General features: G+C 36.0%; 5 protein-coding genes and 1 non-coding gene across 6 annotated transcripts; 3 read left to right on the top strand and 3 right to left on the bottom strand.

Moving 5' to 3' along the window:
- The first annotated feature begins 260 nt into the window (after window positions 1-260).
- LOC131805724 (collagen alpha-1(XII) chain-like) lies at window positions 261-797 on the top strand. The gene is made up of 2 exons (XM_059129276.1): window positions 261-288; window positions 352-797. The coding sequence occupies exons 1-2, from the start codon at window positions 261-263 to the stop codon at window positions 795-797; spliced, it is 474 nt and encodes a 157-aa protein (XP_058985259.1).
- Window positions 798-4,513: 3,716 nt separating this feature from the next.
- On the top strand, window positions 4,514-5,517 carry LOC131805689 (uncharacterized). Its single transcript, XM_059129207.1, has 2 exons — window positions 4,514-4,624; window positions 4,695-5,517. Exons 1-2 carry the CDS (start codon window positions 4,594-4,596, stop codon window positions 5,465-5,467), a joined length of 804 nt encoding a protein of 267 aa, XP_058985190.1. The 5' UTR covers window positions 4,514-4,593; the 3' UTR covers window positions 5,468-5,517.
- Window positions 5,518-8,533: 3,016 nt separating this feature from the next.
- LOC101892713 (uncharacterized) lies at window positions 8,534-10,033 on the bottom strand. The gene is made up of 2 exons (XM_020039536.2): window positions 9,784-10,033; window positions 8,534-9,726 (listed from the first exon to the last, which is right to left on the bottom strand). Exons 1-2 carry the CDS (start codon window positions 9,962-9,964, stop codon window positions 8,594-8,596), a joined length of 1,314 nt encoding a protein of 437 aa, XP_019895095.2. The 5' UTR covers window positions 9,965-10,033; the 3' UTR covers window positions 8,534-8,593.
- Window positions 10,034-12,325: 2,292 nt separating this feature from the next.
- LOC105262388 (uncharacterized protein CG13380) lies at window positions 12,326-13,120 on the bottom strand. The gene is made up of 2 exons (XM_011297321.3): window positions 12,708-13,120; window positions 12,326-12,643 (listed from the first exon to the last, which is right to left on the bottom strand). The coding sequence occupies exons 1-2, from the start codon at window positions 13,008-13,010 to the stop codon at window positions 12,569-12,571; spliced, it is 378 nt and encodes a 125-aa protein (XP_011295623.2). The 5' UTR covers window positions 13,011-13,120; the 3' UTR covers window positions 12,326-12,568.
- A 1,398-nt stretch (window positions 13,121-14,518) lies between these two features.
- TRNAP-CGG (transfer RNA proline (anticodon CGG)) lies at window positions 14,519-14,590 on the top strand. The gene has a single exon. It is a non-coding gene; the product is annotated as a tRNA-Pro (tRNA).
- Window positions 14,591-14,906: 316 nt separating this feature from the next.
- LOC131805672 (ubiquitin carboxyl-terminal hydrolase nonstop) lies at window positions 14,907-19,014 on the bottom strand. The gene is made up of 5 exons (XM_059129183.1): window positions 18,295-19,014; window positions 17,823-18,224; window positions 17,512-17,622; window positions 16,661-17,451; window positions 14,907-15,150 (listed from the first exon to the last, which is right to left on the bottom strand). Exons 1-5 carry the CDS (start codon window positions 18,412-18,414, stop codon window positions 15,108-15,110), a joined length of 1,467 nt encoding a protein of 488 aa, XP_058985166.1. The 5' UTR covers window positions 18,415-19,014; the 3' UTR covers window positions 14,907-15,107.
- Window positions 19,015-20,991: the final 1,977 nt, after the last annotated feature.

Genomic DNA, 20,991 nt, shown 5'->3' with positions numbered 1-20,991 from the left:
GATTGTCACCAACTCCTTTTTTTGAAGGTCCAGAGCAATGATCGTAAAATTGTTCTCCATTAAACACCCACCAATGATTTATGACCTGGTTTTAATGAGCCCTGGTTTTAATGAGTTCAAAGCAATGAGAACAAATTTTAATGGCCATGGAAAACTCTGTGAGATTTTTCTCAATCAATGAGTCTTCATAGAATATTGCTTTTCTAGAACGCTTTAAATAGCACCTCCCTTTGTGTCTTTCATTTAGAGTTGTTGAAAAAATGAAAGCGTTAACATTGATTTGCTTAGGTCTGTTCAGAGCATTGTTTATCTTCCCTATTTTCAAACTTACTTTGAATTTCTTTATTTCAGCTCTCTTTGGTTTGATGAAACCTTCTTGGCAACAAGGATTTGGTTTACAAGTGGGTGCCGGAGCTCAACTGTATGCTGGCGCTGGTGGCTGCAATTGTCCACCGGGTCCACCAGGACCACCCGGTGCCAATGGTCTACCTGGTCCAGATGGTGATCCAGGTGAAAAAGGCCCAACTGGTGATCCAGGTGACATAGGACCCGTTGGCCGTCCTGGCGAACGTGGTCATGATGGCCGACCTGGCCCCACCGGACCCATTGGTGAGACAGGCAGACGTGGTCCTCGTGGTTTCACGGGTGCTGTGGGAGCTATGGGCCCCCGGGGTCCACCGGGACCACCTGGCCCTCGTGGTTTGCCAGGTACTGCTGCTGCACCGGCTGCTCGTTCCAGTCTTTACCCGTTGGAAGATTTTGAATATGATTTGGAAGACGGCGAATTTTATGAATAAAGAAATTTGAACAAGAGAACGAGTTTTATTATTTTTTCCTTTTAGTAAGTGATCCACAGTCAACTAGTGCTCATTCCGTGAATGATAACACTTAGCTCATGTCGCATTTAAAAAATAATTAGTTTTATCCTTCCACGGAACGAGTAGGGTTCTTTATACGCTTTAACAACGCTGGGAAATATTGCGATATTACTTTGAAATCATGGTAATGTTTCATAGCAATGTCGGATTTTGGAAGAAGAGAAGCATCATCAGTATATAAACAAGCAAAATTGTTGGATTTAGGGCACTGAAAACCTGCACGCATACTTTGAAAACCGGTGCACCCAAAACGAGTCACTGTTTGGTGCGGATTTTGGTCCAGAGGCTCAATTATGAGCAAGGAGTGGCCGTTGCGTCATTTGGTCATGTTGAACGAATTTTTCTTCAAAAGTTTGTAGAGAAGGACATTGGCAACATTTGGTTTCAACAGGACGGTGCTGTGTGCTACACAGCCGTAGTTACACTCGATTTTCAAAAAACAAGTTAAATAGTATCAGTCTGTTTTGCCGACAGATATATACCCCCATCCTTGAGTTATGATTATTCCAACTGTTGACCCTTTACGTGGGAGGTTCCCATGCAGTCGGCCAATATTGTCCAATTCGTATCTGACCTAAGTCTGATAAAAATATAACATTATGCCATATTCAGACTATATCGTCTACTTTCTATACTTTATATGAGATGTGGCAAATTTTTGGAAAATGGCACATATGGCGGACCAAAATATACCACTTTTTCTAATACAGATAAAATATTGGTATGTGAAAAGTTTAAAGGAAATCGAACATTTTTATCTAATTTTATGCGAAATCATGAATTCCGATTAATTACATATTCATATCAGATTTATAACTAAGGGAAATATTTAGATATAGCTAGTTGCATAGAATTGCCGACTTCTTTCGCATTTATGACAAATATAAATATTGGAAATTGTAACCCTTTGTGATTGGGGTACCATAACGAGTTCGCAGATATCTATCATCTTCACAACAGATTTTATGATCGTTTTGGTTATTCAAAATTTTGACCCTTTGTGTGGGAGGTACCAGAAGAAATGGTCCGATCTCTACCATCCTTATAACAGATCTGGTGTTGATAAAAATATTGAAATTTGCCAAGTCTTCACAGCAGATCTTTTGTTAGTAGAAATAATGGGATGTGTGAAATATGAAGAGAACCGGATTCTTATTTCGGATTTCATAATCGTTTTTGTTATTCGAAACATTGACTCTTTGTGGGGAGAGGTACCAGAAGCAAAGGTCCGATCTCTATCATCTTTTAAACAGATCTTATGTTGATATAAATATTTAGCTGTGCCATGTCTGAATGGTATCGAATTTTAATATCGCGTCTTATGAGCTTCATAGATATTCAAAACGCTGACCCTTTGTGGGGAGGTACCAGAAGGAGTGAACCGACGTATTCTATCTTCGCAGCAGATCTTGTGTTAGTAGAAATAATAGGGTTATGAAATATGTAGAGAACCGGATGCTTATTACGGATTTTATAATCGTTTTGGATATTCAATACTTTGACCCTTTGTGGGGGAGGTATTGATGGAGTGGTCCGATATTGTCCATTTTCGTACCTAACCTAGCAGTGATACAAATATTAGGATTTGCAAAGTTGGAGCAAAATCGGATTATTATTTCTCTTTCTGTACAGTAAGTTACATTCTTTGAATTGTTACATTGAATGGGAGCAACGAAATGCTTCCATTGAATTTATCTCTGATGTTGGGGATCTAACCCCAGTTGGACCTGCAGATACCTACTTTATAGTGGCAATTTTTGAAATTGTAGTTATCTGCTGAGAAACAAAATAACAAAAAAATAAGTTTGTAAAAAACTCTGTCTGATACCCTCAATTATACAGGGCCTATATATAATAGTGGACTTACCTTCACATAATTTTGCAGAGAACCATTCTCAAAATACCCAGAATTTGGAAATGCCGTTTTATATGGTCAATACATAATAGTGAATTTATTTTCACAAAATTAAGCAGGGAGAGATTTTGTCAGCTCAGAACTCAAAATGTCAAGTCACTCATAATTGGGTTTAAAATTGTGGCCGAAACCTTCAAAATACCGAAAAATAAGAGGTAAAGAAAAATGGACTCTACACCAAATACTGGTGCAATTTTGAAAAGTTTAGGCGTGAAGAGATTATACCTATTTGGAACTCTAAATGTCAATTGATTTGGTTTAAAATTGTGGTCAAAAGATTCAAAATACCAAAAATCAGGAAGTAACGCTGTATGGGGGACTTACCGAGACGTGGACCAATACGTACTATTTTTAATACCAAACATACCAGGGGTAATATAAATGTCTGAGCAAAAGTTCAGAGCCATAGAATGCAACAGCACTATCATATGCTTTGTTGGTACAGATTATCACTTTCAACGTTGTTGATTTTGTTGCGTTTGTTACTGTGCTTTGAGAAAATACACAGACATAGCAATACATATGACAGAAACTAAAATAGTTTTGGGCAAGAGTTTTCGAATGGATTTTGATCCCACTCTAAATCGAGCAAAGCATGCTCGTCTTTATATGGCCCGTTTTGTTTGTCTACTCACAAAAGCGCTCCCACTCGACTTTGACTTGACTTTACTCAAATTTTGGAAAGTTTTTCGGAGGTCACTCTCATTCTCTTTAACTGGACTTTAAAATTATCAAACAATACGAAAATTCCAGAACCTGCAAGAATCTACGAGTTTTGTAATTGTTTCGATATCATAAGGGCCAATCGGTTATCGTATTAAACATTTTTACATTCGTACCTTTCTGGAACAGTCCATGTATTTTACTCGGCTTTAAAAATTGAAGATTCTTGTATTTTCTGAAAAAGTGTAATATGTGATGTTGACTAACAATTTTTATAGTCCTACATTTACAAGAAAGTCTGTGAAGTTATGTTTACATTTATTTAACGAATTATACTTTTGAATTTTCCCATTACAAAATAATTTTTTCATGAATTTTTATGTCAACAGTAAAACCCTTCGACCCCCAGTCGCATTTAATTCAAAGAGTTAACCCCCCAAAAGAAAAAGTCTCCATTCAATCAAAACGATCGGAAAATTTTGTACAAAACCACAGTAATTACTCATCACTTTCTTCTTTTGACGAATGTACGTGTGTTGGTACTTTCCACAACAACCACAGAAAAATTAATACCTCATTATTTGTTTGATTAGCACCTCAACATTCATTACCTACATTGGGATTTGAACCCATCACTTGAAGAGGCGAATAAAATCAAAACTTGTTCCAATCAACCGACAATGGGCAGTACTGAAGAAAAACACAAAAAAAACAACTTTTAAAGAAAGCCATACAAAATAATAAATGGGAGAATCCCATCATGTTCTGGGATGTAGAAAGAAAGGGGGAAGGAGGCAAAGGTGTCACTAAAGGTGGAGAAAGAAATCAATAAGAACTAACAGAAAGAAACTTTAAATCGAAGCCAACCACTTTTTGTTGGTGCCGCAGCTGCTGCTGCCACAAGAAAGTCGCTGTATACACGAACGAACACACAACCTGTCCAGCAAGTAGTCGTACCTCAATGGCACGATCCCAACCAAAACCATTTGGGTGAAAAACTTTCATTTTGTTCTTGGCTCAAGAAAGAAAACCAAGAGAATAAGTCTTAAATGGAATCAGTTGTAATAAAGACGTCGTTGTAGAAACTTGTGTTTGAAAGTAAATTTTGCAGAAAAAGAGGAAACAAAAGCAAAAAAAATGAGGATCATACAGCTGTCTTTAGTATTAGGTATGGTGTGACGGGATGAATATTCCATATGTAAACCAAATAAATTTCTAATTATTTACTTTCCTTTTAGTTTCCCTACTCCTGGTGAGTTCCTTTGTCGAAGCAGGCAAACACAAGAAACGCAAGAGCCACTCCGATTCATTCCCCACCAAAACCAAGACCAAAACGAAATGGTCTTCCTCCACGGATTTGGGAGCCCAGACACAAAACTCCATGGTTGCCACCGAGGAACATGGCTATTATGTCAAACGTACCTTCCTTCCGTTGGCTGGTCGAGCAAATGCCACCAAAATGAGTCCTCCATTTTTGGCTGTGCCCATTGCCTGGTTTCCCTGTGCCAATGCCGATTGCGTGAAACTCAATAGCATGGCCATTAATTCGAATTCCAACTCCATGGCTGAAGGCTTCCTTTGTGACGATGATTGCACTGGTCCCTATGAACCAATTTGTGGTAAAACATCCTCCGAAGTTGCTGTGTTTTACAACAAATGTAAACTGAACGTGGCCAAATGTAGAAGCCATGGTTACTGGTCTGATTTTTCGTATGAAGAATGTAAAACTCAATATCCCGAAGAAGTGAAATATGCTGAATTGAAATTCCGTGCCAATCCCTATTTCAAGGAGAAAGAAATGATGGAGAGCAAACCTTTGGTCGATTTGGATGAAGAAAAACAACAGGAAGTAACAACAATTACTCCTTTGGTCCAGGACAATGTAACCGAACAAAAAGTTCTCATTAAAGAAATCCATCAGGAACAAGCCCAGGAAAAGCAAAAGGAATCCAAGGATCGTTATGAGGAAATACCTAAACCTAAAAAGGATTCCATTGTTATGATCTTATAATTTTCTAGAGATGGTGAATGTGATATGAATAAAGTAAAATAATTAATATTTATTAAAAGAATATTTTGTTCATAAATTAAGCACATAATCTTTAAATTGCCTTAAATTAGATGGATTTTTTAACGCGTTCATATATCCTTAATCTGGATTTATTCAAGCAGATTTACCATACACAAAAATATCTTATCACGACCGGATTTATTTTATATCCTTTTGAATCAGCTGAACGACAATTATTCAAATACATACCGTTGTTGTATGTGGGCTATACGATATCGTGAAACCATATAGATATCTCTCTTCCAGGGTGTTAAGTGCTTAGAAAGAATTTCTAGTGTGGATTTTTAAATAATTCCATTGGAAAATAGCTAAATTCATCCAAATACCGAATATAGGAAGATACCGTTATATGGGGATATACAATAATGTTGACCTATATAGACAATATTCTTCCAGGGTGTAAAGTACTCAGAACGAAGTCCTTTTGTGGATTTTCTGTGTGGGGGCTATACGATATCGTAGACCTATATAGACAATTCTCTTCCAGATGGTAAGGTAGTCACGAAGAACTCCTTGTTTAGAATTTAAGACAATCTCATTGATAAATGTGGCTAAAATCATCAAAATACCCAATATCGAGAGGTACAGTTATATGGGTACTAAACAATATAGACATTTCTCTTCCAGGGAGTAAAGTTCTCAAAAGGGAATCCTTGCGTTTATTTTTAGTCAATTTCATTGAAAATGTGGCTAAAATCATCAAAATAATGAATTTCGGGGGATACCGTTGTATGGGGCTATACGATATCGTGGACCGATATAGCCCATCTGTGCAAAAGTTTAGCTTCCTATCTTTATTCGTTTTGACTCTTGCGTAATTGCAACAGACGGACAGGGGTAAATCACCTTAGAATTTTTCACTGATCAAGAATATATATACTTTGTTATGTCTAAAATTATTATTACAATAAGTTACAAACGGAATGACCATACCATACCTAGGGTGGAGAGTGTAAAACAATGGTCCGCCATTAAGAAAATATAAAAATTTTATATTAAAAAAAACCAAAAAAGAAACAAGTAAGCATTGAGTTCCGCAGTAATTTCGGGTAAAATATTTTTATGATTTTAATAAAAATAACAAAAGGAAGGTACGGTTATATGGGTGTTATACTAAGACCTGGACCTGCATAGGTAATTTTCTCTATCCGCGTCGCAGTAGCCGAAGAATGACTCGTGAGTTGAACATATCGCAATACTTCATTCGGCAAATATTGAAAAATGAGATCGGGGTAAAGCCATTGAAATTCCAAAAAGTACAAGAACTAACACCGCAATAGACAGAAAATAGACTAAAGAGCTAAAGAGTTTCCCGCTTGGCCGAAAGTGGTGAACTGTCGAATTTGAGAAAACATTCGTTGTCCAGCAGTTTGTTTACGTGTTTACTTACCAAAGAGATCAGCTGAAAATGTGCACCTTCGGTTGGCCAGACAAAAGCGCCGGCCATGGTGATGGTTTGGGCCGCCATAACAGCCGATGGTCTGTCTCCGCTCGTATTAATCGACCGTGGCATCAGAATAAATGCCGAATATTATGGGCACGCAAACATATTGGCCGCAGACCTTTGACTTTCCAACCGGGCTCAACACCATCGCACTCAGCACGTGCCACCCAAGAATGTTACAAAATGAGGTTCCTTGCTTCATTTCCAGTGCACAACGGCCACCAAAATCTCCGGATACCAATCCGTTGGACTATTGTGTCTGGAGTATTTTGGAAAGCAAGGTTGGCACTAAAAAATACCAAAGTGTCGATCACCTCAAGCAAGCGCTTCGCCGGGAATGGACCAAAATACCGCAGAGCAACATTCGGGCAACCGTTTCATTGGCCATTTGTAGGCAATAATTCGTGCCAAAGGCGACCAATTAGAACAAATCTAAACTTATTCTAATATTTGATTCTATTTAAGACATTTTTTGCTTTCATTCAATAAAATTAAAAAAGGGTAAAACTTATGGCGTTTGACTTTGTTGCAGTTTATTTACCTCACTGTGTATTTTATATTGAAAATGTATTTCACGAAATTAATTAAAAATCCATTTTATTTATGTTTTTTCTTGAAAAAGTATTAAAAACACGATCTTTGACAGGAAGCCGTTTAAAAAATATAAGAAAACGTAATTCTGGGCAAGCTTTACATTAAAAAATCGATAACTTGGGGATATAATTAGAAAATTTGATAACTAGGCCTTTAGAGAAACAAGTAAAAAAACATTAAGCTCCGATCTTTTAATATCCTCCACCTTTGGGTAAAGGAAACATTTTTATAAAAATATCTGAATTCAAACGTGTTTCACTTTAAACTTCAAATACCAGTAAGACCGTTTGGATAATGCAGTTAAACTTATCAAAACACCATAAAGTAGGTGAGATCGTCATATGGGGCCATACCAAAACGGGAACCTCTATAGACAGCTTTATAATTCAAGGATATACATATATTAAATCTTTTTAAATTACAAATTTAAAACAATTTCGTGGGTAAATGTGACTAGGATTATCAAAATATCGAATATCTATGGGTATCGTTATATGTGCGCTATAGGAAGATAAATCCGTGGGGAAAATGTGTTAACAATTATCAAAATACCGAATATCAGAAGGACCGTTTATGGGGACTATACAAAAACCTGGACGTGAACCTAAACATACAATGTTTCCCCACCGCAGCTAGAACCCATTATGACCTACAAATGCCATTTTTAAACAACTCCGTGAAAAAATGTAGCGAAAATCATCAAAATACCGAATATCGGGGATACCGTTATATGGCGGCTATATCAAAACGTGGACCGATATATCTCATTTTCAATACATACAGTCCTAGACCAATACAATACTTAGAATTTTATGATGATCATGAATATATATACTTTATGGGGTCTACGACGAATATTTAGGGATGTTACAAACGGAAAGACATAGTTATCATACCCTCCTTTTCAAGGGGGAAGGCATAAAAACCTTGACCTTAAAATAAATCCAACAAAATATAACATTTGCATATTCACAATAGTAAGTCACATTTATTTTACTTTTCAATTTTCCCTTCTCGTCCTTTTTTCCTTAATAACCTCTCATATCAATATCATTTTTATCATAAATCTGATTATCCTGATTTGAGTCTCCGAGGCTCTTAGCTGGTTTGGCCATGCCAATGGAAAATTTCAACATTAGATCAGCCAATGGTGTGGAAACATATTGCGTCGATGATGATACGGTGCGGAAGCTTAGATGACGTTTGGGCTTGGTATGACTGGATGAAGTGGAAAATGGTGTGGGAGATTCTTCGGCAAGCGGAGTAGGTTTGGGCTTAGACGATGAACTTGGCGCCTTTGGAGGTTTCGGTTTGTGCTGGGATGGTTTCAAAGGTTTTTCTGGCTTGTGTATTTGTTGCTGTTGATTGGAATTTTGGCCATATGACGGCTGTGGTGGCCTTGGATAATTACTTGAAGATGATGGTTTGTTGGTTTGTGGATATCCAGAGGATGATGATGGCAACGATGATGTGGAGGGATAATTTGATGGATCATATGATGGTTTATGAGGCTTATTGCTAGATGATGAAGGTTTATAGGAATTCTGTGTGTTTGGATATTGTACCACTGTATCATCTCTATCATTAAGACTTTCATCCGTGTCTTCACAATTCTCAGGTTGTTGCTCTTCCGGATCCACTATATCTTCTTCATTTTCATTTTCCACATCCTCTTCGTAGTCATTGAAATGACTTACGTTATAGGAAAACATGGGCTTGCCTGGCATATTTTGATTATCGTCTTGGATTTCCTTGCTTTGAGGACTATCGGAGTACAGGCCATTGGTAAAGCCATTATTCGAGAGGACTTTTTCCATTTGTTTTTGTAAAATTTCATACAGCGGCTGACTGACATCTTGTATGGGCTCAGGATCTGCAACGAATTCATTGTTAATATAGGAATGACGTCCATCGATATCCATGGTCGTGGCAGGTTTGTTTGTTGTCGGATCCTGCTGTTGGGGTTTTACGGTGGTCGTAGTGGTGGTGGTGCTTGTGGTTGTAGTGGTAGTGGAAGCGGCTTTTGTCTTAGATCCACTAGAGTGTTTTGTCTTCGAGGTGGATGAATGGCCATCTTTATGTGATGTGGTGGAATTTTTGGGTTTTGCTTGCTGGGACTTTACAGCTGCTCCCTGGATATCTTGGGCCAATAGACCCAACACTGAAATGATAAAAAAATAAATTTTCTTTTTCCTTAAAGAGGCTTTCATATACATACCCAGCATCAATCCACATACTAGCCATAAACTGGTTGTTGTCGTTCTTGTCTTCATTGTAATCGCTTGACTGTTTATTGCAACCGACATTGCATTCCATTTTATACAACTTTTCCAGCTAATATGAAGCAATATTCCCGCTCTACAATGCCTCGTCTCGATATTCTTTTTTGTCATCTTCATCTCCGAGAGTGTGCGTAACTTCTACCTCTTCTTCTTCTTTTTCATTCTGTCATTCGGGAGTAGCTTTAAAGTAGTTAGAACTCCCTGGAATGAAATGATACTATTTTATTTATTTTAATGACTTGCTCTTGTGTCTTTTATTCACATTCACATCCACACGCGATACAGCATCCCATTCTTCTTTTTTTCCTCCAAATATTTCGTTTTCATTTTAATGGCATTTGAATTGAAGACTGAAACACACAATAACAGACTTTCACTTATCCCAATTTATAATTTAATAGACCTTCAGCGCCCAGCTATTGTCTGTGGCTGAAAGGTGTAATTAAAAACTCCATTCAAAGGTATTCTCGTAAATCTTGTAGACCTTTACTTTCTGTTCAAGTTCTTGTGCACCCAGAGTTTGGAAAAACTAATTTACATTGACTTCATCACAACTTGACCAACATTTTATTAGAATATGTAATCAAGAGGCGACATGATTGATTGATGGCAGACCAAATGGCAATGTAAAGCGTTACGACGTGGAGAAGATTGAGAAGACATTTAAGTTTTTAATTTAAAACTGCCCTATATAGGGCCATGATTGATATAGTTTCCGATGATTGTGTGGTAAACAATTTAAAAAGAACATTGTATGATAAACAAAAAAAAACAATAAGGAAAAGTAAAAAATCGGTTGAAGATATATGGGAGCAACATCTAAATCGGATCCGATTATCTCCAATTTCAGTAGGGTTCGTCCTTGGGCCAAACAAATATTGTTTACAAAATTTCATCTTAATCGGATAATAAATGCGGCCTGCATTTTGTTCAGATGGACGGACGGACTGACATGTATAAATCGACTCAGAAAGTAATTCTATGAAGATCTTTAAAATACACTATGGGTCTATGTCGCTTCCTTCTCCATGTTACAAACAAATACACAAATACATAATGCCCTAACCACTATATGGTGTAGGGTATAAAAACTATATACCAACAGTGGCCTCCATATCAAATTTTAGAATTCCAGACCTATCCCAATCTCAAATTTTGTTTCCATACTTATCGTACAGTTATACTACGCAAGTTCAAAACCACCTCATTCTCTCAACTCTACATACCAATGGTGATCTAGATACCAAATTTCAGAATACAATCTCTATCCCATCACCACCATATCGCCCATCACATTTTGTAACCTTTTGCACTTGTCGTACGTTCATAGTACGCATTTTCAAAACCACATCCTTCTCTCAACTACAGACACCAATTTTCAATACCTAAGTTTAGTAGCATTTAGTTCTTTTCGTACAGTTAAAGTACGCATTTTCAAAGCAACCTCCATATCTAAACCTCAGATACCAAAAGTGACTTCAATATCAAATTTCAGCTGTGTAATTTCCCCCATTACCAAATTAAGTACAGTTATAGAACACATTTCCAAAACCGTCTCTACACAAAATGTCAAAATTCCAGCTTCATTCGTTCACCCTAAACCAAACTTTTCAAAATGCAGTACCATTTAGTACAGTTCGCACACTTAGTACACATTTTCAAAAAAAAAACACCTTCATGTATCAAACTTACTTGACTCTCATATCAAATTTCAAGTTTTAGCTTTATACGTTCACATTGCACTAAATGGTACCATTTTTGAAGTTTTGTATCATTTTACAACTTGTCATAACTTTAAACGAATTTCCAAAAACTCTCATCCAAATCTCTTCAAATTTCAGAATTTTCACATAGTCTACAGCAGGAACTCTGTTTCCCATTTTGAGATTAGGAGAGATACAAGATTTAAATCCAGTCTATAATGTGGTTCCCACTAAAGTTTGTTTCGAATATCATAAAAAGTTACGGTCCAAAGTCAGCTTATGTTAAGTTCCTGAGGGTGCTTATTTTTTCTAAGTTGTCAAATAACACATTTTGTGTGTATCCGAATTTTAAAGAAGCGTCGACTCATTTTGGCATACATCGGTTTATTATTGGTCTGTTCCAGAACCTGAAAGAATCTACTAGTTTTTGCAATTCTCTCCGATATTATAGAGGGAAAATCGGCTATCATCGTAAGAACATACAGTTCTGGAACAGGCCATATGTGTCAAAATTGACTTATCCTTTAATGAAACATGTCATTAAGTTTTGGAAATATAAATCCTTAAAAGTAATTTTTCAACAAATATGCAAGGAACACAAAACGTATTTCGATTCTGTAATCGATTTCAATCACATATCTGATAAATTTCTGGAAAAATTGTCTCATTTAATAGTATTACAATTGAAACAATTTAACATAGAAACAAAATTCCAAAGCAACAAATTTCAAGTAATTTTCCAATTTTTCAATTTAGTGGTACAATAAAACAGTGATTCTTATAACAATTATATTTTATTCAGATCTGAATAACTGAGAAATTCATTAAATGTTTCTAAATACCAACAATAGAAGTACTATGAATTTTTAAATATTACTATATATGAAAAATATTATGCGATCTATATTTTAATATAGATGTCAAATGACACACTAGAATATGATATTCAAATATTAATGAGGAAAAGTGAGACGTTCTACGTCATGAAATCCAAAAATCGTAAGGATTTGAAATTAAATTATTTTTTTGCTGTTAAAAATACACGAGAACAATAGCAAGATGGGCAATAATACAAGTCCATCAAATACGAAACCTAAAAAATAGGAAAACTTTTTAAATACGTATAATATTCAATAATAAACAAACAATGTACATACATTGGGATGCCGAGGACATGTTTCCGATACTCGTCCGTAGCAAAGCATTCGACATTTTTTACATTCGATAATTTGTGATTTTCTATTGCAAATGCATCCATCTGAAGCTGTTGGTCTTTCTTCCAGTTCAGCCATAATTGCAGGTTGTGAGTTGGCACTGCGTAGTTCTCTTGCCGGTGGACCATAGACCTGTATCTCATTGTTGTTCTCATCCTTTGGGGAAAATGCTGCAAATTGATTATTTTCCCGAGCATAATCCATGCGGGAATTTACAGATTTGTTAATTTTACGAGATTTCCGCATTTTATTTGTAGCTGAAATGAATGTATTAAAAAAAGAATTTATTTCTAAATCTCGAATTTATTTTTCCTTCGATTCTTTTCTCCTTTCAAATAACGGCACTTTTTTGTAAATTAGGGGATGTGTAAGTCGATTATTGTTTTCGATGCAGTGGTCGACTTTAAGCGCTTAATAGCATTTGTGACAGTGCAATAGCTTATTTATACTATGTTCTTAATGTCATTTGAAAAACGTTGTTTGCCATTAATTGCTCTATTCAAGAACTTAAAAGAATCTACTAATTCTGCAAAGGAAGAAATGGTTGTAGAAGAAAAAGCGTTGAAAAAAACAGAGATGGTGACCTTTTTTCAATGAAGTTAAATTTGACAAGGATATACTTATTTGGAATGGAACCTTTTTATACCCTTCACCTCGAAATATAGATTTTAGACCCCACAAAGTATATGTATTATTGATCAGCATAAAATTCGATGTTGATCCGAACGGTACCTCCCGATATGTGGTATTTTGTTGATTTTAGCTACATTATTCGCCGGAATTTTTTCAAATTTGGTATTTGAAGTTCGTAATAGATACTACAGGATAAGACAGAAAATGAGCCATGTAGGTCTACGTCTTCAAATAGCCCCCATATTACGGTACCCCCCGATATTCGGTATTTTGATTACTTTAGCGATATTATTCGCCGGAATTATTACAAATTTTGTATTTGAAGTTCGTAATGGATACTACAGCCTAAGACAGAAAATTATCTGTGCAGGTCCACGTTTTGGTATAGCCCCCATATAATATACCTCCCTATATTCGGTAATTTGATGATTTTAGGTATATTATTCACCTTTTTTTAAGTTTCGCCTTTGAATATTGCAATGGCTTATGACCTATGCAGGTCCACGTCGTCGTATAAAATTTGGTATTTTTAAGATTTTAACAGAATTTTTAACGGATTTTATTTTTTTGAAAATTGCCAAATTCATTCCGAATGGAGGGTATTCAATGTTCGGAATAGTTCTTTACTTGTTATTTCAACCATGGTTTTTGCGAAACAAATTCCAAAATTGTCCCTCTTATTTTCGATTTTGTCATAAAATGACCAAAACCAATTGTTGTTTGGTTTGAAATTAAATTTGACACAATACTACAACGTTGCGTTTTTCCAAAAATGAAGTTGTGTATACATTGCTATTTTTTGATATGCTTCACTTTTCCAAAAGTTAGGGATAACAAGAGTGGACTATAAAGAAAAGATATAAGAACGTGCCATAATATGCTCTTATTACAATTTTACAAGCAGTACCTAATAATTTTGCGTTTAACAAAGCATGTGTGGTTTTTACTTCGCCTTAAGGTAGGCAACACTTTTACGACATTTTATCATCCCTCAAAAAACAAACACACCAAATTGACATTGTTTTATCCGTCGCCACCATTTACCAGTATTTTTCTAAACGTTATTTCACCACTGCCATGCCGCCTTACACTTAATACCAATTAGCGCCTTATATATGCGTGGCTCGTTGGTCTAGGGGTATGATTCTCGCTTCGGGTGTGAGAGGTCCCGGGTTCAAATCCCGGACGAGCCCAAGTTGAAAGAAAGTTTTTTTTTGGAGATTTTTTTTGTTCATAAACAAATAAAGAGAGCGTTATTAAATTACGCGGCGAAATGTAAAATCAAAACAAATAAAAAAAATATATAAAAATACACAACAGAAGCGAGTAATGGGTGTGTGTCTGTGAGAAATTTATAAATAATTTTTCGTGTGTTTGAGCGAAAACATGATTTTTTTTTTGATGTTTGATTTTTTTTGATGTTCTTTTATGAATTATAATTTTAGGGTTTGGACTTTTTTACCATTATTTTCATTTTGTTTGTTGTTGAAGAAATAAAAATTCATAACATTTATATTTTTGTTTGGTTTTTTCTTTTTTGCATAATTATTAGATACATTTTTGTTTGTTTGTTCTTGCATTTGTAGGTTGGTTCTAGGATCTCTGTTTTTTGTTTGTTGGTTTTTCTCTTTTTCTTTGTTTGTTTTAATTTTAAGTAGTTTTAAAAGTTGTGTTTATTTATTATTCAGTTTGTGTTTATTCCAGTCTAACTTATTCGTACTCCAATATATTTTTATGATAGAATAATAAATATCTGGAAAGAAATAGAAGAAAAGAAAATATTGTTTTCCATTAGTTTAAAAATATGATGTACTCAAAATTTAATTAAACTCGATTACAAAAAAAGATGAAAATCTCAATACAAAAATTTTATTCAACTATTACGAACAAGGAAAGATTTTGAACCCTAAATAGTCTGAGATGAAATGACACAAAATCAATATCCGATATCTACAGGGTGAGATGAAAAAAACTGCAACCAAATTCAGAATGTTGTCATTTCTAAGCTGTTAAAATTATTCTAGTGACAGCTCATTATATTGTTTACAAGCGTACAAAAGCATTTTGGTGAGAATTTTTTAGAAAAAAGTTATTCGTGATGGAATTCAAACGTGATAGTGTGATTTCTTTATATTTGGGTGGAAAACCACAAGTGGCTATCGTTAGAGCACTGCGTAGCCTAACTTCAAGGAAATTGACGGAAGTAGACGGCAACATCAATAGAAACAGTTCGAAAAGTAAAGAAGTGACTTGATCGAAACCCGAAAATGGCTCGTTAGATGAACATATCGCAATATTCCATTCAGCAAATATTGAAAAATTAGGTAAAGCCATTGAAATTCCAAAAAGTGGAAGAACTCACACCGCAACAAAAAGAAAATAGACTCAAAAGAGTGGCGAACTGCCGATTTTGGTTTTCTCCGATGAGAAAAAAACATTCTTTGTCCAGCAGTTTGTAAACAGACAAAATGATCGTGTTTACTTGCCAAAGAGGTCAGCTGAAAATGTACACCTTCGGTTGCCCACCAGAAAAGAAAATATTGTTATTGCGAAAATATTCTGGAGGGTATATAAAATCCTTGGGCACGCAAACCTTGGACATTCCAACAGGACTCAGCACAATCGCACTCAGCACGCGCCACCCAATAATGGTTACAAAATGAGGTTCCTTGCTTCATTTCCAGCGAAATCTCCGGATACCAATCCGTTGGACTATTGATTCTGGAGTATTTTGGAAAGCAAGGTTGGCACTAAAAAATACCAAATTGTCGATCACCTCAAGCAAGCGCTTCGCCGGAAATGTGCCAAAACACCGCTGAGCAACATTCGGGCAGAGTGTGTGTGGCTTTAATAAGGTCATAATCATGCCAAATGTGATCAATTCGAAAAAATCTAAACTTATTCTAAAATTTGATGCTATTTCCGACATTTTTTGCTTTCATTCAATAAAATTAAAAAAAAAATGTAAAAATTATGGCTTTTGACTTCGATGCAGTTTTTTTATCTCACCCTTTAAGTGGATTTATGTCTATTGAGATTTAAGAGGAGGATCATAAGAGTGTGAAATGCTACCTATGTTCGAACCATCATTCCTGCCTTTATAAAATTTTAATTTCACATTTTCATAAAACCAGAATTGGGTCAGCGGACTATTTGCAACTAAAAACGCCTTGATTCAATGACAATTTGCAAACTTGCTTAAGCTAAAATAAACTTTCTATACTTATGCGTTAAATGTCTATAATATTCATGCCCATACTCACCCTTCACTATCCAAAACTTGTTTCAGTGTTGCCGTCGTTATAATATGATCATCACATTTCACCCAGGTATCCTTGTGGTGTCGCACATAGGCCGTATAATGACCGGCATCAATTGTGCCCACATGATTTACCACAGCATATAGGGAATAACGAAAATCACCATAGGCATTGTTTTTCTCCGACATAAAGGGCGTCATATCAAACTCCACAGGAAACGATATAAACGTCGAAATTTTCTTATCTATTAACGATGAATGTTCGAAACGTTTCAAATGGAAACTAGCCACACTAGGTAATGTACGCAGGCTAAATTGTTTTGTCGATTCCTGATACGATTTACACGTGGAACATTTAATTTTTGCCGACGAACCCAAATGTTCGGCACGTGTATAACGTTCCAAACAATCAATCAGGGATTTGGGTGTGGCACCACCATGTGCTTCCCCCAAATCCAGTGATATATCCCAGAATGGATCTATGGTAGTTGATACACCTTTACACGACTGACATACAACGTCACTTTGTAGCATACCGGTAAAAATTTGATCTATAATACAATTACATTGAGTCGGGCAATTCGAGTGGGTTGTTGTCTGTGAAGAACTCGATTTATTGGCACTTTCTGTTTCAGCTTTGGCTTTAATACAATGACGATGTAAAACATCCAAAGTGGCAATGAAAAATTCATGGGCATCTTGTTGTTCATAGCCGGCCAAATGTTTGGCATGATTCCATATTAAATGCAATAAACGATGTAGGGAGAGGGGAGTGCGGGAACCGGAATAGAATTCCTATAAAGGATAGTTAAGTGTTATTATACTAGTCACTGGAAAGTAGAGTTTAAGAATTACCTGGAATAAACGAGAAACTTCACAAACTAAACATTTCATTGATGATTTTGCACTACATTCATGGCGATCCGAAAGAAAGTAATCACATAATAGTGGGGTGTGTATTAAAGCCTGAAAATACATTAAAAATTAAAATAAACAGAAACATTTCGTATCGCGAATATAAAAAATACAAAGGGATCTCTGATGGAAGCATAAACTATCCAACCCAATTTAAATACCTGATAATCAAAAGTTATCACAGTAATCTTCTTATCATTCCATCTGTAAAGCAAGCACATATCTTACTTTTTAATAAAAATGTTCATTACCTGTACAATACAATTCATAAAACAGGTGGAACCTAAATTAATGAGACCTCTTAAACCCAGGGTTTCATTTGCCCTGACATTGCGACGCCTTGGATTGGCCAGCATTAAATTTGTCTCCTTCGGCGAGGGAATCCAAGGGGTCCAGGCTAGACTCTTTTGTAAATCTTTAGCCTCTAATTTACGATTGACGGCAGCAAGTTCTCTTGAGCGTCCATCGTAAATGTAATCTCGACATGAATTACAATACAGTGTGCCATGAGACAGTTCCAGAGCTATGGAATGTTTTTTGGCACGCAAGTGGGTGGTGATGTGGGAACCACGACAGCCAAAATAGATGCAATGCAAGCAGGCGAATAACTGAATACCATAGCTACCGCATTCGAAACAGCAACAAGTTAAAGCCTACAAATACAAAAAAAAGCTCAGAATGCATAAAATTTAAATTCTTGCAAAGTACAACAGCCAGACATACCTTCTTCTCACGTGCATCCCTGTTAATGCAGGCCGAAAAGTACGCATCTATAATACGATACGTGTCCAAAGAATTTTCCTTAACATAAGCCTGAAAATGTTTACAGCCATTTTCGGACATATTCGAACGATTGCTTGTTGCAGCTGCTGCTGTCGTAGATGTGGATGCCAACAAAATATCACCCGAAAAGGAGCCAGCTTTAAGAAGTTCGCTGAAATTTCCACCGCCACTAGCGTCAGCACCCTTAAGCCTTTGTGTCAGCAACAAAAGCAAAGGTGTGGTCTCTTCACTCTCATTCAAGTCACCCCTTGTGTTACGTTTCTGGCCACAACTACCACTACGTGCCCTGGTCAAAGGTCCACCAAATGGTTCCTCTTCTTCCTGCTCGATCGGTAAAATTTCCAATTTGGTTACCTTTGCTGGGCAACAATTCTCTGCACCTCCTCCGCCACCACCACCGCCAACTGTTTTCCGAAAGGACTTGCCGCCGCTGTTGCTGCTGCTACCACTATCACATTTGTCATAAATGCCGGTAGTAGATAACTTGCCGTCTCCTTTATCGTTGTAACCACCACCACTACCACTTACAGTCTTATTACGGGCCAATTTTTCACTTTTTCTCGCCTTACGCTGAATTTTGCAGCTGTTTACGACGGATATTTCTTTTCTCTTTCCGCTGTTCTTTTTTTTTCTGCTGTGATTTGTGTGTTGCTCTTGATGTTGCTGTTATTGTTGTTGCTGCTATTACTACAACTGCTGCTGCTGACTGCTACTGAGAAAACTTGTCGTCGTTGTCGCCGGCAGGAATATCCTTGTGCTTTTCCGCAACAATGCTTCCGCTGAAACCTTGAGAATATTTTAATCGTTGTTTAATTTATTTATTTTGCATTCAATTGATTTTTTCTGTTTAAAACTAGCAAAGAAACCTTATTTTGCGAATTGCTCGGCTTTGCTTAATTCGTTTGCAGAGTAGAACTTTGTTACACATACACGCACACACAAACACATATACGCAAAAACACTTTGTTTTCTTTGGCGAAGGTACTATTTCGATTTTGGTAAAATGTTAACGATATTGGGTATCGTTAATCGAGAAAAATAAAGTGCGAGGGCAACATGACAATTTGCAGCGTTAAAATTCCCTTCTTTTGATGGGTTACAAATAATTACTTCGATGAATAACAAACTGAATAAAAAACGTTTGGTCTGAAATGATAACCAGAACTGCCAGAATGTAAAAGTTTTTGCTCTCCCTCCCTTTATGATATCGAAAAAAAGATAATTTTACCATGGAAAATATGAAAACAAAATAATTCGTTTACAAACTTTTTCATTTAAGACTTCTTTCCTTCATAAAAGTTATCATTTCACGTTTTCATAGAAAAAGAAATTAAACCTATCCCTACATTATCTATTTTTTATCTTGTCAGAGTAAACTGCACAGAAAAAATGTGCCAATCTCCGTTTTGTGAGACTGATTTACGAATATGTATTTAGACAATGAGATGTTGTCAAATGTATAATTAAAAAATAAACAATTAAAAAAGCAGTAAGTTCTGCCGGACCGAAGCTTGTATACCCTCCGCGGTTTGAAAAGAATTTGGAAATTTTCGAAAAAAAGCAGTAAGTTCGAACTTTGACCGTTTGGAAAGAGTTTAAGAGAGAGAAATAAAAAATATTAAAAAAAAGAGATACGTTAAAAAATACCAGTAAAATCATAAAAATAACGAACATAGGGTGTTAACATTAAATCTACACGAAGACGTGGACCTGCATAGACAAATTTTGTCATAGGCTTGTCAATATTCAAATACGAAACTTGAAACAATTCCCGTGAATAACACGCAAAAACATCGAAATACCGAAAATAGGGAAGTACAGTTATATGGGACTCTAACTAAGGGTGTGGGTATATAAGAAGCTTGAAAACATGGCTAGGCATATTTTGTGAAATTTTATATATATCCTACATATCCCATTTACAACAACAAAAGTCCTAAATTTTATCAATCTACTTCAAACTCGTTCGGAAGCTAGATTGATTTCCACGACGAATGGTCATCGTTAAATCGACATAGAATTTTGTGCTGATCAAGAATATATAATTTCTATTTCGTGGTGTTACAAACGGAATGACAAACTTAATATATCCTCCATACTATGGTGGAGGGTATAACTATGTAAGAATATGATTTAACGGGGTTACCTTCTCAATTCCACCACCTTTGCACTGAACATGTCATATAAAATGCTTAGATATACAAACTATTTGATGCTATGTCAAATAAATGATGAATCTTCCTAAAATGCGTAATTAAGGAGTCGGTGTAATGTAAGCTTTATCCGGTCACCTGTTGGTAAACATTGTGCCTGCTTTACACCAACACTAGTCACAATTATTACAAGTTGGCAGCAAAACCCAGATGATTCGACTCTACAGTGGTATTAGAACAAGTATATTTCATAACTAAATTTAAGAGAAGACAGCCAAAAAAAGTATTTATTTGCTTTAGAAAACTTTTTGCTCGAAAAATTTGGCCGAGGAAAAAATAGTTTCACCAAAAAGTAGTTGCTAAACACACCATATGCATTCATCGCCAAACGCCATAGGCTTTCATTGAATTTAGAAGTGCTGACGAAAAAATACCCAACCCTCTGGCAACACTTTTTGTCACAAAAGAAGGGAAATTTTTCTAT

Source organism: Musca domestica, unplaced genomic scaffold (genome assembly GCF_030504385.1).
Source record: "Musca domestica strain aabys unplaced genomic scaffold, Musca_domestica.polishedcontigs.V.1.1 6, whole genome shotgun sequence".
Taxonomy (NCBI): Eukaryota; Metazoa; Arthropoda; class Insecta; order Diptera; family Muscidae; genus Musca; species Musca domestica.
Note: the sequence above shows the minus strand (reverse complement) of the source record. Positions and strands in the feature narration are given on the sequence as shown.

Excerpts from the sequence above, each read along its gene's own strand:
- LOC131805724 (XM_059129276.1), top strand. The coding sequence starts at position 261 with ATGAAAGCGTTAACATTGATTTGCTTAG. Across the intron at positions 289-351 it reads GTTAACATTGATTTGCTTAG|CTCTCTTTGGTTTGATGAAA; the intron begins GTCTGTTCAGAG and ends TCTTTATTTCAG.
- LOC131805689 (XM_059129207.1), top strand. The coding sequence starts at position 4,594 with ATGAGGATCATACAGCTGTCTTTAGTATTAG. Across the intron at positions 4,625-4,694 it reads ACAGCTGTCTTTAGTATTAG|TTTCCCTACTCCTGGTGAGT; the intron begins GTATGGTGTGAC and ends CTTTCCTTTTAG.
- LOC101892713 (XM_020039536.2), bottom strand. The coding sequence starts at position 9,964 with ATGAAGATGACAAAAAAGAATATCGAGACGAGGCATTGTAGAGCGGGA. Across the intron at positions 9,727-9,783 it reads AGTATGTGGATTGATGCTGG|TGTTGGGTCTATTGGCCCAA; the intron begins GTATGTATATGA and ends TTATCATTTCAG.
- LOC105262388 (XM_011297321.3), bottom strand. The coding sequence starts at position 13,010 with ATGCGGAAATCTCGTAAAATTAACAAATCTGTAAATTCCCGCATGGAT. Across the intron at positions 12,644-12,707 it reads CATGTCCTCGGCATCCCAAT|GTTTCGTATTTGATGGACTT; the intron begins GTATGTACATTG and ends CCTATTTTTTAG.
- LOC131805672 (XM_059129183.1), bottom strand. The coding sequence starts at position 18,414 with ATGTCCGAAAATGGCTGTAAACATTTTCAGGCTTATGTTAAGGAAAAT. Across the intron at positions 18,225-18,294 it reads GGGATGCACGTGAGAAGAAG|GCTTTAACTTGTTGCTGTTT; the intron begins GTATGTCTGGCT and ends TTGTATTTGTAG. Across the intron at positions 17,623-17,822 it reads TTATGAATTGTATTGTACAG|GCTTTAATACACACCCCACT; the intron begins GTAATGAACATT and ends ATGTATTTTCAG.